This window comes from Coniophora puteana, assembly GCF_000271625.1.
Source record: "Coniophora puteana RWD-64-598 SS2 unplaced genomic scaffold CONPUscaffold_20, whole genome shotgun sequence".
Lineage (NCBI taxonomy): Eukaryota > Fungi > Basidiomycota > Agaricomycetes > Boletales > Coniophoraceae > Coniophora > Coniophora puteana.
The window spans coordinates 31,863-47,668 of NW_006913072.1; the positions used below are offsets into that span (position 1 = coordinate 31,863).

At 57.6% G+C, this 15,806-nt stretch overlaps 6 protein-coding genes across 6 annotated transcripts; 4 read left to right on the top strand and 2 right to left on the bottom strand.

Annotated features, from left to right (window-relative positions):
• The first annotated feature begins 407 nt into the window (after positions 1-407).
• Positions 408-3,651, top strand: CONPUDRAFT_113319 (chaps family protein). The gene is made up of 11 exons (XM_007777153.1): positions 408-476; positions 529-571; positions 640-713; positions 820-968; positions 1,023-1,115; positions 1,171-1,346; positions 1,417-1,602; positions 1,677-1,894; positions 1,960-2,751; positions 2,814-3,107; positions 3,217-3,651. Exons 1-11 carry the CDS (start codon positions 435-437, stop codon positions 3,382-3,384), a joined length of 2,235 nt encoding a protein of 744 aa, XP_007775343.1. The 5' UTR covers positions 408-434; the 3' UTR covers positions 3,385-3,651.
• Positions 3,652-3,874: 223 nt separating this feature from the next.
• On the top strand, positions 3,875-5,949 carry CONPUDRAFT_170065 (uncharacterized protein). The gene is made up of 3 exons (XM_007777154.1): positions 3,875-4,241; positions 4,394-4,834; positions 4,910-5,949. The coding sequence occupies exons 1-3, from the start codon at positions 4,101-4,103 to the stop codon at positions 5,675-5,677; spliced, it is 1,350 nt and encodes a 449-aa protein (XP_007775344.1). The 5' UTR covers positions 3,875-4,100; the 3' UTR covers positions 5,678-5,949.
• A 1,293-nt stretch (positions 5,950-7,242) lies between these two features.
• Positions 7,243-8,384, top strand: CONPUDRAFT_113320 (uncharacterized protein). Its single transcript, XM_007777155.1, has 3 exons — positions 7,243-7,435; positions 7,499-7,817; positions 7,905-8,384. The coding sequence occupies exons 1-3, from the start codon at positions 7,365-7,367 to the stop codon at positions 8,007-8,009; spliced, it is 495 nt and encodes a 164-aa protein (XP_007775345.1). The 5' UTR covers positions 7,243-7,364; the 3' UTR covers positions 8,010-8,384.
• Positions 8,385-9,380: 996 nt separating this feature from the next.
• Positions 9,381-9,925, bottom strand: CONPUDRAFT_33640 (uncharacterized protein; the record flags this gene model as incomplete). Its single annotated transcript, XM_007777133.1, has 2 exons — positions 9,381-9,675; positions 9,735-9,925. Coding segments are annotated over 2 exons (486 nt in total), but the record flags the coding sequence as incomplete, so codon positions are not given.
• Positions 9,926-10,896: 971 nt separating this feature from the next.
• Positions 10,897-13,147, top strand: CONPUDRAFT_132980 (uncharacterized protein; the record flags this gene model as incomplete). The annotated part of the gene is made up of 9 exons (XM_007777156.1): positions 10,897-11,066; positions 11,133-11,222; positions 11,319-11,402; positions 11,457-11,480; positions 11,541-11,760; positions 11,851-12,095; positions 12,161-12,206; positions 12,272-12,564; positions 12,672-13,147. The coding sequence occupies 9 exons, from the start codon at positions 10,897-10,899 to the stop codon at positions 13,135-13,137; spliced, it is 1,638 nt and encodes a 545-aa protein (XP_007775346.1). The 3' UTR covers positions 13,138-13,147.
• Positions 13,148-13,215: 68 nt separating this feature from the next.
• CONPUDRAFT_140472 (uncharacterized protein) lies at positions 13,216-15,400 on the bottom strand. The gene is made up of 7 exons (XM_007777157.1): positions 14,955-15,400; positions 14,825-14,898; positions 14,619-14,758; positions 14,043-14,462; positions 13,914-13,980; positions 13,720-13,866; positions 13,216-13,651 (listed from the first exon to the last, which is right to left on the bottom strand). Exons 1-7 carry the CDS (start codon positions 15,335-15,337, stop codon positions 13,404-13,406), a joined length of 1,479 nt encoding a protein of 492 aa, XP_007775347.1. The 5' UTR covers positions 15,338-15,400; the 3' UTR covers positions 13,216-13,403.
• Between the last annotated feature and the right edge of the window lie 406 nt (positions 15,401-15,806).

A 15,806-nucleotide genomic window follows, 5' to 3' on the forward strand; every position in this document is an offset into this window, starting at 1 on the left:
CAAGAACGCGGCGAGCGAGCCCGTACAGGCCGGTAAAAATCGCAAATACCAGGCCTTTTAGGCCTATCCCTCCCCCGCGCACTGCGTGACATGTCACGGGCTGAGAGCCGGCGGGATATCTCACAGAACGCCACCCAGACAAATGGCCAGCGGTCGGATATATGGGATAATACCCCTCCGGATGCCTGGCCAGACTTACCACCAAAATGCCAGAAATCTGACCGTAGGGGCGCAGAACCCAGCCAAACATACCACGGAACACCCTCTTAGGTCAAACCTCTGAGTGAGAAAGGTAACACCTAAGAGGTCCGGGGGGCGGGGTGACTGAAGTGGCGTGGAAAGCAAACAAGGCGTCGCTGCGCGCGTGGACGAGTGGGGCAAGACTTCAGTAAACCTGGAAACGTCCTCGCGGCTGGTTCCTCACTCAAAACAAAATGGCCGAGTCGTCCTTCAAGGACGTTCCGGAGCTCTTCGAGGTCAGCTCTGTCACTGTTTCTCACAAGCTACCGCGACTCAAAGCAAGCCCAGGTTGAACTCGGAGAGTCGTTAACTGCGCGAACAGAAAGTCTAGGTACGTGTTATCCGTGCGCTCGGTGTGGACTGAAACCCGACATTGATCTTCGTCATTTGGTGTTCTAGCCACATTCCGCGAACTAGGGCCGCCTGACCTATGCCACGTCGTCAAGAGCACCGGGCGCACCGGGCAACGCGACGTGCGTCCCCCTTGTCCTCGCATCCGTCGTTCGCGTCGCTGACTCTGCGCATCCATGCCTCTCCTATCCTCAACCTCCTCATCCTTTCCTCGGTATGGGCGTGTAGGTCGGATCATACCACTTCATCTCGGGCGTCGACGCCTCGTCGTCGGCGTCTCTCGCCGCATACATCAACTCCCTCACGTACGAGATCGAGGACAACTCGGCCTGGTTCTCAAAAGGCGCAGTGTGGAAGGTCAAGAACGGGTGTTTCTGGTACGCACATCCACTTCTCTCTCCCTTATCCCTTTTCATGGGCACCCCTTGAAGCTGCTTCAACGCGTTCTCGCGCGTGGACATACGCGTGGACGTCAAGATCCCCGGCGGTGTGAACGCATACGTGGTCGATCTGCGCGGCGAGCGGTGCGTGGTTATTCCCTCTACTCGTACCCCATCCTCATCTCGACATGCTCCACAGTCACGAAGCGACCCCCGAAATCTGGCAAGAAACCTACGTCTCCGCCCTCCTCCGTGCCATCCTCTACTCCGACGACCCCACGTACTGGCTCGACGCCTACCGCAAGCTCGATCCGATTACGACCACCGAGGGCGAGCTGCGCTTCCTCCAGGCTTCCGAGGCTCTGTTCATGAAAGGTGCGTATACCTTGGGACTAGCTGGAGCGTGCCACCAGTAGCGAGTGGCGGGGTTAACGCAGCACACCAGGCTGGCAGGTCGGATCGGACCCCGAAATCCAGGTCGCCACGGTCGTCTCGAATCATCTTACCGCGGGCATTTTGAAGTATTTCGGCGCGAGCGGGCGGTTTCAGCAGGCCGCGAATCTGTTCGAGAAGCTGTCATTGAAGGAGCCGGAGGTGGCGTCTCTCCTTGCGAGGAGCTACATCGGCATGAGTGCGTTACGCGTCCCGCTTCTCATCCTTCCCCACGGCTGATCCATGACCGATTGCTCTTTTGCGGCTGAGCAGACGAAGAAGTCAAGGCCGTGCAGGTGATGTCGACCGCGATGAAGTTGACGCCGAACTCGTACACGCTCCTGCACGCGCAGAGCGACTTTCTCCGCTCCAAGGGCAAGCACGAGTGGGCGCTCAAGCTCGCGCGTGAGGCCGTCAACTGCGCGCCGAGCGAGTTCGTGACGTGGGAGAAGCTCACGGAGCTGTACATCGACGCGAAGGACTACGAATCCGTGGGTCTATCATCCACTTCCCACCTTTCATTCCCGACTCATCCGGGCGTGCTTATGTGCGGCAGGCCCTCCTGACGCTCAACTCGTGCCCGATGTTCACATTCAACGGGCGCGACATGCACCGCCTCATGACGCCCGCGCGCGTGCACCTCCCCTTCCGCCGGCAGATCGGCGACATTCTCCCCGAGAAGCAGAAAACGGAAGACGACGAGGCGGACCCTGCGCTCCTGCGCCTGCCCGCGCCCGGGCTGCGCGGGACGTGGGCGCGCGCGTACGCGCTGCTGACGCGGCTGGTGTCGGAGATCGGGTGGGACGAGCTGCTGAAGACGCGGAGCACGGTGTTCGTGATGGAGGAGGAATATAGGATGGCGAAGAGCCAGCCGGACGTGGGCGCCCTGATGCAGGATGCGTCGTCGCCGCCGCCGACGAATGGGGACGCGCCGACGCAGGTGGTGCATGAGGACGGGACGGTGGAGCAGAGGTCGGTGGTGCCGAGCGAGGGGACGACGTTGGCTGCGAGGGGGGACGATGTCGCGGACGATGATGCGTCGACGAAGGGGATGCATAGTTCGCATAATTCGCGGACGAATGTTGGTGGGGGTGCCGAGGAGGAGGAGGAGGATTTGCAGGCTGGTGGCGAGGGGGCGAGCGATGGTGCGACTACGGTCAACGATGCGGACGGGAAGAGTCTGAATGGGGTGCCTAACGGTGCGGATGGGCTGGAGAGGCCTGTGCAGGCTGCGGCGGGCGAGGAGACGGATGCGGCGCAGGCGGCCAATGCGGAGGCTTCGTTCTCGTTTGCGAATAAGCGGTTGTGCGAGCGGTGGCTGGATAACCTGTTCATGGTGCTGTACGAAGTGCGTCTCTCTTGTCCTTCTTCACTTACCCAAATTCTCGACTGACGCGCATATACCTACAGGACCTGCGCGTGTGGACCATCTTCCGCGCGGAAGTCGCGCACTTCAAGACGCAGCACGTCGCGTACCGCAAGACAGGTCTCGAGTGGGAGATCCTCGGTGACCTCGCGGTGCGGCTGCACCACAAGGAGGAGGCGAAGGAGGCGTACCAGCGGTGCCTGGACTCGCAGCGGTACTCGCAGAAGCCGTGGGCGAAGTTGCTCGAGACGTACGCGGAGGAGGGCGATATCACGCGCACGATTCAGACGGCCATTCGGGTGGCGGCGTATCAGTATGCGGATTATACGGAGATGACGGTGCGTCGTTTCCCCCGAGATTTCATCCCTCAGCCCAGAGGCTTACATGCGCTTCTCCATGTCCTCTGGCTGGTTCTTCCGATGACTGACGCCTGTGGCCGACATACAGTATCCCACGTTGATCAGCCGAAGCTTCTTCAAGCTCGGGCAGATCCACGGACACGCCAAGATCGCGTTTACGCTGCTGAGCATGGGTCTGCCCGAGCAGATTATGAAGATCATGAGCAGCTTCCTCGAGTACGGCAAAACGTTCAAGGTCGAGGGATACGATTTCTGAGCTGTGGCGGCGGCGTTGTTGATGATGAGAGTTTTTCGTTTGCGCTGCTTGATAATCTGTTTTGTTTTTACTCTTTTGTTTCATGGGCCATCAAGTTTCTGTTCGCCCTTGCATGCGCCTGGCACTGGTTAGAAGTTTCGCTGCAGTATACGTTATTAGGTTTGCCGAGATTATAGTTTTGAGTCTGTTCTTGATCGTGAACAGTGAAAGTAGAGTAGGCTACCCGTTATGAACTGTCTTACGTACTTGATTTATCTTCCTTTTTTCCACGCGAGTGACGATGGCGGGACATGTTGTGGAACGATCGCGGGTTAAAGTGGTAACTCTACTTCTGAGTTTTGGTATTTGAGTCCGAGGGGGAGTCGGAGAGGGACGCCGAGGGCCCGGGGCCTGGAATCGGAGGTAACGGCGCGGAAGCGGATTGGGGGAGATGGTCTCACCCGCAGGCCGCACTTGCATTACTAGCTCGTTACCTCAATCACTCACCTCGTTCATACACCCGAGCCTGAATTCCGTTGCCTGTCTCCATTCCAACGCCAGCCAGCCAACCGACCGTCTCTTTCTCTTACCACGACTGCGGCTGTCAGCGGATCGTCACCTGCGTCCTCTGCCAGTTCAGCTGATATCAAGTCCCCGCAGCTCCTAGCTTGGGTCCCGCCTACCTTTTGCATCTGCCAGGTTTACCCCTGCAACACCTCTCCTATTGCCCTACTCCCATGTCCGAGTCCCCACCCATCCGGCGCCTGTCGACGACGAGCAGCTCCCCTGGGAACCTCAAGCGCGAGGAGAATCTCATCAACGCGTACGAAGCCGAAGAGGAGCGGATCATCAATGTGCTCTCGAGGAAGCTCGAGCAGGTGCGCTGGCCAGTCTACTGGTCTTTGCGGTGCTGACGATCCCGCACTCGATCCATTCCCTTGCTCCGTCTTCAACGGTGCACCGACGGTGGCACCCCGGGCGCTTACGTTGGCGTGCTGCTGCGTACGTTGTATGCAACGACGGGATCCAGCTGCGGGAGGACAAGATACACCTGGAGAATGTGCTTGAGGCTGAGAACGAGTCGCATGTGAACAGGCTGACGAGGGAGTTGTCGGCGCTGCGGATTGCCCAGCAGCAACAGCAGCAACAGGCTCAACAGTCACAACAGTCCCAAGCGCAGACGAATGGCACTGGTACCTCCTCGTCATCTAACGGTATCGGCAGTGGTTACAACAGTGGCGGGAATGGTCTTAACGGCAATGGGGCGGCGTCGCCAGACGCCCGCGTCGGGATGCAGATGTTCATGTCGGGGCAGTCGCCGCTCTCCCCGAGCGCCGAGGTCATGCTTGATGCGATGCGCCGGGAGAACGAGCACCTGCGCGGGAGGCTCGTCGAGACGGAGCGGGACTATGTACGGATATTGAGGCTGAATGAGATATATAGGGAGGAGCTGATTGACCATCGACGACGGGTGCGTATTCTTCACTTTGTCTTTGTCTGCGTACAGACGCTTACTGGCGAGTCTGGGGGTGTGGTGGATGTATAGCTTGGACTGTCGGTGGACAACCTTATAGGACTCTCGTCCTCGCTGGATCCATTGTCACAGCCGACGCACCGGCGTTCGTTCTCCTCGAACGTTTCTTCGCCGAGCGCGTCTGTGTCGTACTCGAACCTCACTTCACAACTGCACTCTCATCCGTCCCAGATACCGGGCACGCGCCCGCCCCCGTTTGCTCCGGCACCGACGCACGGCGTGCCAATACCGCGGCCGCCCTCGCAGATCCACCGACCAGGTGCTGACCAACCGTACCTCTCCCCGGAGGCATCGACACCCCTCTCGCACTCGCACTCGCCATCTTCATCCTCAGTCGAGTCCCCGTTCCCGTTCTCGCCCGTCACTACCACGCACCCCGCGAGCTTCGTAAGCAACGGAACACACCTAACCACCCCGCCCTCGTCCGTCTCGGTTAACTCGAACGCGCCCATCGTCGGGCCGTACCCGGGGATGTCGATGGCAGCGCCCGCACAGGGCCTCTCGTACCCGTCCGTGCCGCCGCCGTCGCTCTCGTCGTCGTTCGGGTCGCCGGTGATATCGTATGTGCCGCACCGCGAGGCGTCGCATTCGCCCGTGGAGCCGCTGAGCCGGCGGGGCTCGAATGCGCAGCAGCAGCAGCAGATGGGGAGGAGGAGGAGTGTGGATCGGGGAGGGCGGATTGCGGAGACGGGGACGTTGGTGCCGAGGAGTAGGGCGGGGAGCCATAGTCTTGCTGCTACGGCGGAGGACGCTGGCGAGAATAGGAACGGGCGGCTGTGATATGGCGGGAAGGTTGTGATGGTCGCTAGGCTGCGAGCGGGCAGGGGAAGAATCCATGCAGCCTCGTGTGTGATATAGAGGTCGGCACATGTGACGTGGAAGCGTCGGGTGAGGCGCGCATTGGGCCCTGGTAATGATTAGTTTACTTGACCTTGACTGGACTATTGGAGTTGGTTTCTTTGATTTGCGAATCTCAATATTTGTTGCTCTGCAGCTGTGTACTATACTTTACATCCCACTCGTACGCACAAATTCACCGGATTATTGTCAGCAGCACCGACGTCTTGGAAGTGCCTGGGCCCGCCTCCTTGACAGCCAATCACATCGGCAGGTGGAGCAGCGTCGGGCCCAGACAGGGGAACAATGGCGGGATATTTCCAAATCGGGATGGAAATGCGCCCGCCGTGAGAGTGCGTCGGGAACGTGGCGCGGATCCGTCGGGGCGTGTGACTCGTTCTCGTTCTTGAGGGCAGGCTATGGCGCTGGCTTATAAAACCGCGGAAGCAAAATTAATTTCCCCCTATCCATGTTCTCCCAAGTCTTCATGTCGTACCCGTACTCGTTCCCTCACCAGCAGGGCTACGCATCGATGCCGTCGACTCCGACGACGCCGTTTCAGTGGGACCTTCAGTTGCCGCTGCCTCAAGTGCAGCAGCAGCAGCAGCAGCAGCAAGATCTCCAGCAGCAGCAGCAACATCAAGATCAGCAACAGCAACAGCATCAGCATTACGAAGATCAGCATCAGCACGACTTTTCTCCGCAAGGTCTGCAGACCATTCGGCTCGACGAGGGCCCCGTTCCCATTGTGCCCTCGCAGGCGCACCTGGCTCAAGGCCACGGGTACGCGTCTACCGTGTCTGGGACAGGGTCGAGCAGAGATAACGATGACGCCCTCCGCGCACTCATGCTTGCGCCCATTCCTGGGCACGACTCCTTGGCGCTCGGTGGTACCGGCGCAGGCGACCTGAACCCCGCTGGTGGTGTAAACCATGGTGGCGGTGACCTGAACCCCGCTGGTGGTGTTAACCATGGCGGCGGTGACTTCAGCCCCACTGGTGGTGTTAACCACGGTGGCGGTGTTGGTGGCCACGGGAGCGGCAATGCCAGCGGTGAGGAGCTGAGCTTGAGACCGCATATCGCCGTCGACACGACGCGCGTCCCGCCTCACCACCAATCCTACCCCGGCTCGCGGCCTAATACCGCGGGCGCCAGTCCGTCCTCGGGCGGCACGGGCAGCGGGCCGTCGACGCCTGTTCTCGGTGTTGGTGCCGGTGCTGGCCCCTTGCGCAGTAGTGGTGCGATCCACTACATGCATGACGCGCGCAGGGCCGCGCATCCGTACCGCCGTCCGCAGAGCGCCGCTGGCGTTTCTTATAGCGGCTCGGCGACCCGCGTTCCGTCGGGTTCTGCGGGTGCCCGGGGTGCTTCGGCACGGCCGTCGGGGGTGTTGGGTATTTCTGGTTTGATGGCGTCTTCGCCTTTATCTATATCCTCCCCGGGGGATGGTGCTCGCGGCGGTGTCGCCGGCCCAACGGGCACGGGCGCGCACACGCACAGGGCCAGTGAGCATGTAAGAGTTCCAGTGGACTCGCTGACGGCGAGCACGAGTAGGGGTGCGTCTGAGCCATCGCATCGTGCAGCAGCAGGGGGAGCAGCAGCAGCATCGGGCAAGGCTGGTTCGGGCGCAATGTCCGCTCCAGCGAGACATGGGGGCGCATCGTCGTCGGCATCGACGCCATCGCATCATGTTTCCGCGAGGTGCGTTGTCCAGCGCGTTCCTCCTCTTGGCCCACCCTCATCGGTGCCGACGCACACGCGCAGCGCGACCGTCAGCCCCGCCTCGGCGCGCGGCGGTCGTACCGCTCTGCCCTCTGAAGGAGGCACCCAGCGCGCGATGATGTACGGTCTGCGCATGGACCTGCACTACAGCGAGGAGACGCACCGCATGACGGCGCTGCTCGAGGCGCCCGGCCTGCGGCGCTCGGACGTGTCGATCGTCCTGAACACGACTGTGAACTCGCTTCGGCAGGTCGTCGTTGCCGGGCGCGCGCGCCCTGTCCTTCCCGAGCTGGGCTATACGGTGCGCGAGCGCAAGTACGGTGATTTCAAGCGGACGATCGTTGTCCCGAACCACGTCCAGGTGCGTGTGCTTGTTTTTGTGAACGTAAGGTGGATGTGTGATGTGAGTTCTTTGGCGGCGGGGTGCGTTCGTGTGCTTGGCGATTAGCTGCAAGATGTTTCGGCGCGCGTGGTGGATGGGATTATCACCATCGAGGTCGACTGCGGGCCACCCGGAGACCGGACGACGCAAGAAGTCGAAATCCAGTCGTGAAGACCGTCGCCTGCCGGCATCCGTCAGTCGTTGTCGCCCGCCCGTTCGTCGTCGCCATCACCATTCGTCACCTCTGTCTGCCTCAAGTGTCATGAACCGTGCCTCGTCCCCTGGCAAGGCACCATGATCGTGATTTTGCGCTTTGTTGCTGACAACCTTCATCTCTTCTAGCCTACTTGTCCTCAACATGCTCCGCCTCACCCCCCGCCGCTCCCCCGCCTGAGACCCCGCCCCCGGATCTTCCTCGCTTGCTCGTCTTTTCCATACGATACTCTTGACTCGCCGCCTCATTCTGCCGCTCTCGACGCCTCACCTTACTTCACGTCTCCGCTACGAACCCACCAAGACCAACCTCCTGTTCATACACTACCTATAGCGCTATCCCTCCCCACCAATGTACTCGTAATCCGTGTTCGTGTTCTGCTTTCACCTCGTCGCAGACTCCTGATTCCTGCTACCTTACGCCATCGTTACGAACAGTACACGTACTTGACGTTCCCATCTCCCCGCTTTGTGCTTACTACCGTAGTGTATTCCCCACGTTTGTTGGTCCTACCATACCTAGTCTTACGATATCATCTCTTGTTTTTTTGTGTTTGTTTTCCTTTTCTCGATTCTATAATATCAGCGCTTCAGCTTCAGCTCTTGCTTTTTTGTTTTGAACGTTTGTCTTTGTTTCTAACTTTGTGTCCGTCCACACTCACAGCGCTTTGTTGCAAATCAGAAATGGACGTGGACTGAGTGTACTCCGTGTCCGAATAGTACCAACAGATGTACAGTAGCGACCCACGCTCAATATCTCGAGTATATCCTACCATGCATACTCGCTTGACATGCGTACGCGGTACGCATGCTCATTGCCTGGGCTCATGTTGAGACGCTGCGAAGCCGATAGAAAAGGCTAACAGGGTTGTGCAAGGTGTACCGGACGCGGACGCGCTTGTTGGAGCCTAGTCCAGGCCCGGAGAACATATCCGTCTATCTTCAATAGTTCAAAAGGGTAAATTCTCCAGGATAAAGAGCGGGTTTGATTTTATATGACAGACAATAGATGTACGGAAACGTGCTATATTTCAGATGGGACAACATGTGTACACACGAAGAAAGAATTACAATGAAATCAGGTTATAAGTCGGTGGAAAGATAAAAACATAGTTAGCAGTGTATAGCTATTAGCTATGATTTCGATTCATTGTTGTCAGAATCCTATGCGTCGCTGTAAGCCCAGCCTCGTGTGTCAGGATCCGGTGTACCCTCACGCGAAGGCCAGAAAGCACAAGAGATGGGGATACTGAAGTCTATTTCCTCTGCATTAGGCCTAGTTCCTGCACAGAAATCTGCGTCGTTGTATCTTGACCAATTCCGCGATTGAACGTTGATCATGATGCTTTCACGGACTGCAGCTAATTTGAGGATGGTGTCTAGTCCTAGTCTGTCAACGTCGCTCATTGTCAGAGGTTCGCTTCTGCGAGCGATTTCTTGGTACGCTGGGAGCTTCCATTCTTGAATGTCAAGGTCCTGAGCAAGACCGGCTTTTTCTACCGGATCCATCGGCATCGCTGAGAGGCTCTCCATTGCGACGCGATGAAGCTCAGCCATTTCCCATCGATGGGTCAGCTTGAGTACGGCTACCCACTCTTCCTGTGTAACAGGTTGATCGTCATGTCTACTCACGTTTTAGCGCTGAGACGCATCGGGTCAAGCTTTAAGATGTGGTCTACTTACCTGAAAAAGATGGTTTTGAGCAGCTGCTTGAATTCCCACGCCTTGATATCTTCAAGAACAATAGGATTCTCCTTGCTCTCTCCTTCAGCTCCCGTACTCTCAGATGTTGGTAGCTCGAACAAATCCTTGAAGACATCGGAGTATCGCTGAAGCATCGAGCGCGGTACACAGAATAGCGTGTCCTCCACCTGTTCACACGCATCCATGAGACGCCATGAGTCTATCATCAACGCATTTTATATGATAATACGTCACTTACGCGAATGACAACGTTTGAGAAATAGAAGGTTTCGTCTTCAAGTGCAAAGGGAGCCATGGCGTTGTTGTCTTGTAGAGGAGCGAGAGCCAGCTGTGGGTAGGTACAGGGTAATCTGGATTCGTTTCGCGGCGCTTGATAAACGATATCGCACAGGATGTATCTGTGGACATCTATATCCTCGGGAATGCACGGCAAGTCTGACTTTGCATGCCACCTGCCAAAGAAGATTCGAGGGCGGTTCACCGAGGTTTGTACTGAACACGAGGCATCAAACACTTGAATGCCCGTGCTGTACTGTGATCAGCGCTAAGTCTTCAATTAGATGATTTGGATATCAATAACTGAGGCCGTCTGTTGGCGCATGACAAGGATCAGCGTCGTCAGTTAATTAACAGCTGCTCTAGATATTTTCCCGAGACGTATTACTTGATTCTAACAAATATCCAACCCAAATCCAACCACTTTCGTAAAACTTCGTTCATACACATTCTACACCTAGCGCGTATTTTTGTTTTTTTTTTACTTCAAATTTCATTGCGTTTAGGTGGTTCTTTGGTCGCAACTTAAAAGGCTTTTAATCTTGTGAGCCTACTCTTGATCTGCTCTGCGGTACTCAAGGCGGTACTCGATTGTGCAAGTGTGATTGAGTGACTTTGCTCACATTCGCAGGATGTTGCAATGTTGAGTTCGCCCGCTTTCATGTTTTAGCCCCTGTCAGCGCGTATTTTTTGAGCGGCCCGCGGCCGCGACCACGTCCATATGATGCCCACCATCACCGCCATCAGTAATCTGCTCGAGTAAGCATGGGCTATCAATTTGGTTAGCTTGCCTCTTATCCACTGACCTCCACAAGCTCCAGGGCCCCCTCCGCTCCCCTTCCCTTCTCCTCGGGCCTTCGCTAGTATGGCAAGCGCCGACGATACCCGGCCCTCGGCCTCGAATGATACCTCAGTTACTCATGAACAGAAAGTAGAGCCTCCAGCTACCGCTTCAAACTCGGCTACGAGCTCGCAAGGGCGCATAGTTGGGAAGCTAAATGCGTTCCTTGCTGAATGGGGGGTTGAAACCAACGGGTGAGCTGCCAGACTCCCGTATCTTCGTGTGGGCCGTATTTGATACAATGGTGCCCATGCTTCTAGGATCGAGCCCGTCCCCATGGAGGAGAGGAAGGACTCACGGTGGTACCAGATGTTCTTCATCTGGTTTGGGGTGAACATGAACATTCTAACGTGAGTCTTCTTGTTAACCTCCTGCTGGCCTCTCTTCTTACTTACCATCCTCACCACGTTTGCGGCTACCCTGCAATGCGTTGGCACGAAATGCAGGTTCAGCACTGGCACCGCTGGTCCAGCGTTCTTCGGACTGGGAATCAAACCCTCTCTCGTTATCATCGCCATAGTCGACGCCATGTGAGACCCTTCCATGCCTACTCTCCCTTATGACCATATCTAACTCTCCGCCAGCTTCTCAGTCATCCCCGCCATCTCGTACGTCTCGCACCTCTGAACCGTGTACATGCTCCCTTCGACCCAAGCCAACCCCCGCAGCGCAGTATTCGGACCCAAAATCGGCACCCGCGCAATGGTACAGGCCCGCTTCTCGTGGGGCTACTGGGGCGGCATCGTGCCCAGCGTGTTGAACGTGGTCAGCATGGAAGGCTTCCTTGTCATCGACTGCATCATCGGGGGGCAGATTCTCGCGAGCGTGTCCGACGGTCGACTGGACGACACGCTCGGAATCGTTATTATTAGCCTTATCTCGCTGTTTGTGCGTTACCCTCTTTGCCTTGTGTTGTTGCCGCCTTATCTATGTCTATGTGGCGCTGACCGGGGTTTTCGATTGACCGCTGGTGCATAGGTGACGTTCTGCGGGTATCGTGTGATTCACGTATACGAGACGTATGCGTGGATTCCACCGGTCATCACGCTCATTACGATGCTCGCTGTTGGATATCCGGATTTGCAGGCGAACTTGCGCGCGCCGAGTCCGCCACTGACCGCCGCGGGTGTACTTTCGTTTAGCACCACGCTTGCATCGAGTGTGCTCAGTTGGTGCACTATGTCGCCCGACTATGGGGTGTACCATAGCCCAAAGGCATCTAGGTACGTTTATTAAGCCATTGTACAACGTACTCTGTATTGACACCACTGGACGTGGATATATATAGCTGGCGCATCTTCTTCTACGTCTACCTCGGCTTCTTCCTCCCCAGTGTGCGTCACTCCCCACCCTCACCCTTCCCCTTGGCCCACCCTCTGACATCCACTCGGCGCCACAGCTCACCTGCCACATGATCGGCGCCGCATTCGCCGCAGCCGCGCCCTCCGTGCCGTCGTGGAACACAGGGTTCGACGACGCGTCGGACCTCGGTGGCCTTATCTACGCCGTGCTCCTCCGCGCGGGCGGCTGGGGCAAGTTCCTGACGGTCGTGAACGCGCTCAGCGTGCCCGCACTGACTGCGCCGACCATGTACACGTTCGGAACGAGCTTCATGGCGATCCCCACGCCCGGGCGGGGCAACTGGTTCGCGCGCGTGCCGCGCTGGGTGTACGTGCTCATTTCGGAGGCCATGTGAGTGTTCTTATGCGCTGCTCCGTCGAGCTTGGATCGAGCGTGGATGTCGGACTGCGGAAGCGATGTGGGATGCTAATTGCTGACGCTGACGTGCGGACGCACAGACTGATCCCGGTTGCGATCGTCGGCGCTAAAACATTCTACAACACGCTCGTAGACGTACTCGACATCATCGGCTACTGGTCCGCCGCGTTCGCAGCCATCGTCCTCGTCGAGCACTTCCTCTACCGCCGCGCGTTCACCGAGGCCGCGTACAGCACGCCCACGCGCGCGTGGGCCTCCTCGTCGTTGCTCCCCTCGTCCATTCCAGCGCTGGTGGCGTTCGCATGCGCGGTGGGCGTGCTCGTCCTGTTCATGAGCCAGGTGTGGTGGGAGGGCCCGGTTGCGCAGAGGGGGACGGGTGATTTGGGTATATATGCGATGGGCGTGGTTGCCGGTGGGGTGTATGCGGTGCTCAGAGGCGTGGAACGGAGGCTGAGGCGGCGGACCATGGATGGGAAAGGCGGAGCAGAGATCGATGTGGATGCGCAGGGTGCTGAGGAAAGTGTCGAAACCGAGGAGAAGGCATGATGCGGGAGGGAAGTAGGAACGAGGTACTGTGCAGAAGATAGCATCGTAATAGCACAACTTCGAACGATGCAAGAGGTACTCGCGTGTTTATTAGACTGTCGTTATACATAATATAGACTGTTCTTCGGGTACACAAAATGTCGGTGGATATATACGCTGTCCGTGTTTCAAAAATACATCGTTAACCACCCTCTCCTGGAATCTTGCCCAACATCCGTCTTAAGCACACAACACCCGCATCTTCAAATGGTCGTCCCACAACTCACTCACGCAGGCACCCAACTCACCAACTCACCCACAGGCCCAACCTCGCCACGCGTGAGTTTCATACCCCGGACAACGCGTAGCTTCTCGTCGTTGACGACGGTGCCCAAGCACCCGCGCACGAATTTCCACGTCGTGTCGATCGTATGGTCGATCACGGCCAATGGGTTCACGCTCAGCCCCGTGAGGCGGTTGATGTAGTCCGGGAGGATGAGGAAGACGTCCGAGAACGCTGGGTGCGTCGAGCCGGCTATCAAGGATACATCAAAAGCATCAGCTAACGAGTGAAGGGAAGGGAAGCGAGGGGAGGGGACGCACGGATGATGAACATGTCGGCGGATTCGGCGGAGGGCATGATGTCCTGCACGAGGATGGGGAACTCGCGCCCGAAGCAGTATTCTTCTGAGTTTATTACCAGCAGGGGGGCTTTGATCTTGCCGTGCCATGGGTCGAGCCCTGGTAGTCCTTCTTCAGTTAGTGGGGAGGGAGCAAGGTAACTGCAAGAGACGCACGCTGCACGGCAGGGTCGAACGCAACGACGTGCGTCCAGTTGAACCGGTTGTCATCGCCGGCAGCGATCTACGAATGGGCAGAAATGTAAACCTCAAGAAGTCTCGCACATAGGGACCGTCAACGCTCACCGCCAACGTCCCCCCAAACGAATGCCCCGCCACAATCGGCTTCTCCACATCGATCGCCGTCCACCTCGACCAATCATAGTCCGCACCCGTCCCTGCGCCCGCGCCCGCCCTTCTTTTCCCCTCCTGCCTCGCGCCAGCGGTGTTCTCACGCACCCGCACGCCGCGCGAGATCTTGCGGAACGCTTCGAGAACGTGGTGCACCTCGGCCTTGCGCACCTCGAGCTGCACGTGTCGGAGCGTGGTGTCGTTCATCGGCTGCTGCGCGGTCTCGCTCCACTCGAGGTCGGACCACTGCACCCAGGGGAGGTCCTTCGTGTCGCCGTGCTCGTTCGTCACGCGGCACGAGGGACCAGTGCCGTCGCGATGTTCGACGGCGGCGACGATGTACCCGCGCGAAGCCATTTCGCCGCAGAAGGAGGACTGCGTGTGGGTGGTGCGAGTGATGGGCGTGTGGTGGGCGTGCGATAGATACAGGCATGAGGATGATTTGAGTCAAGGACGGGGTGAGGGCGAGGCGTGGAAGGCGCGGTTAGCACATGCCGGAAGGATGGAGGGAGGCATGGGACCTATACGCACATACATAAGCCGGGAGCATCCCACTCCGTGGCTGAAGATGATGATGGGCCACTTCTGCCCCTCCTCAGGGGGGTTCTTGAGTGGTGCGTCTTGCATGCCGGGGAAGGTCGTGCCCCAAATAGCTGCAGCTGCAGCTGGGTCTATATAAATCACCATGCGTCAGCCATGTCAATGTGGCAGCAGGGGGAAAGGAGAGGATGGCGCACATGCTACTGTTCTATAGACACAGTTGGGCATTCTATTGGCCATCCTGATGAAGCCGTCTACTGTCTGGGCTAATCTACGAGGAAGGATGAGAATCGCAGTTAAGGGTAGGTGAATGAGGGAAGAGCATACCTAGGGAACCAGACTACATTCTTGTTCTTCGTCTTCGGATCTATCTCAGCTGGGTAAAAGAGGGAGAACAGGACGGTATCAATGCTGAGGCCAGCAGATACGTTTGGCATAGACTTGTGTCTGAAGTCACCAAAGGTCTCCGTGGGTATCGATAGCTCGACGTCGCGGACGCCAACCGGGTAGGGACCACTATACTTGGGTAAGGTGCGAGAGAATAAAGAGCCAAACACATTTCGTTTAGAGAGCGTGCAGAGGTGAGGCGGTGCCTCCTCTGAGTCCTGTGTCGCAGGGAGGAGGGGAACTGTGGAAGCTGAGGTGTTGCGAGAAGCGGTAGGATGAGGTGTGTCGGTCATAGTGGTATACTGTAGAGTGGATGGTAGCATGGCTGTGGCTTTAATTAACAATGAAGAGCCCACGCGTGGAGGTGAGGTTGAGCATGGCACCAACAGTCGTCACTTGTTGGAGCCAACGTCTGCAGTGCATCGCCCGCCCTCTGCATATAGATGAGGGGTGAGAACTTTACTCCAATTCCGGCCCGCCGCTCTTGAATATTGTTCCCGGTGCTGATCTCAACCTAGCGAGCAGCTACGCCAAGCAGCTACGCCATACGGAGGGGTCCACCTAATTTCGGTCCATTCGGTCCATTCGGTCATAATCGGTCAAGTAGGTTTATTACCATATTTGGACGGTCGGCCTCCGAAGAGCAGCTACGCCATACGGAGGGGTCCACCTAATTTCGGTCCATTCGGTCCATTCGGTCATAATCGGTCAAGTAGGTTTATTACCATATTTGGACGGTCGGCCTCCGAAGAGCAGCTACGCCATACGGAGGGGTCCACCTAATTTCGGTCC

Excerpts from the sequence above, each read along its gene's own strand:
- CONPUDRAFT_113320 (XM_007777155.1), top strand. The coding sequence starts at position 7,365 with ATGTCCGCTCCAGCGAGACATGGGGGCGCATCGTCGTCGGCATCGACG. Across the intron at positions 7,436-7,498 it reads TCGCATCATGTTTCCGCGAG|CGCGACCGTCAGCCCCGCCT; the intron begins GTGCGTTGTCCA and ends GCACACGCGCAG. Across the intron at positions 7,818-7,904 it reads TTGTCCCGAACCACGTCCAG|CTGCAAGATGTTTCGGCGCG; the intron begins GTGCGTGTGCTT and ends CTTGGCGATTAG.
- CONPUDRAFT_113319 (XM_007777153.1), top strand. The coding sequence starts at position 435 with ATGGCCGAGTCGTCCTTCAAGGACGTTCCGGAGCTCTTCGAG. Across the intron at positions 969-1,022 it reads GTCAAGAACGGGTGTTTCTG|CTGCTTCAACGCGTTCTCGC; the intron begins GTACGCACATCC and ends CACCCCTTGAAG. Across the intron at positions 1,116-1,170 it reads GTCGATCTGCGCGGCGAGCG|TCACGAAGCGACCCCCGAAA; the intron begins GTGCGTGGTTAT and ends CATGCTCCACAG.
- CONPUDRAFT_170065 (XM_007777154.1), top strand. The coding sequence starts at position 4,101 with ATGTCCGAGTCCCCACCCATCCGGCGCCTGTCGACGACGAGCAGCTCC. Across the intron at positions 4,242-4,393 it reads TCTCGAGGAAGCTCGAGCAG|CTGCGGGAGGACAAGATACA; the intron begins GTGCGCTGGCCA and ends GACGGGATCCAG. Across the intron at positions 4,835-4,909 it reads TGATTGACCATCGACGACGG|CTTGGACTGTCGGTGGACAA; the intron begins GTGCGTATTCTT and ends GTGGATGTATAG.
- CONPUDRAFT_140472 (XM_007777157.1), bottom strand. The coding sequence starts at position 15,337 with ATGCTACCATCCACTCTACAGTATACCACTATGACCGACACACCTCAT. Across the intron at positions 14,759-14,824 it reads TGTCTATAGAACAGTAGCAT|ACCCAGCTGCAGCTGCAGCT; the intron begins GTGCGCCATCCT and ends TGATTTATATAG. Across the intron at positions 13,981-14,042 it reads CGTTTGGGGGGACGTTGGCG|ATCGCTGCCGGCGATGACAA; the intron begins GTGAGCGTTGAC and ends GCCCATTCGTAG.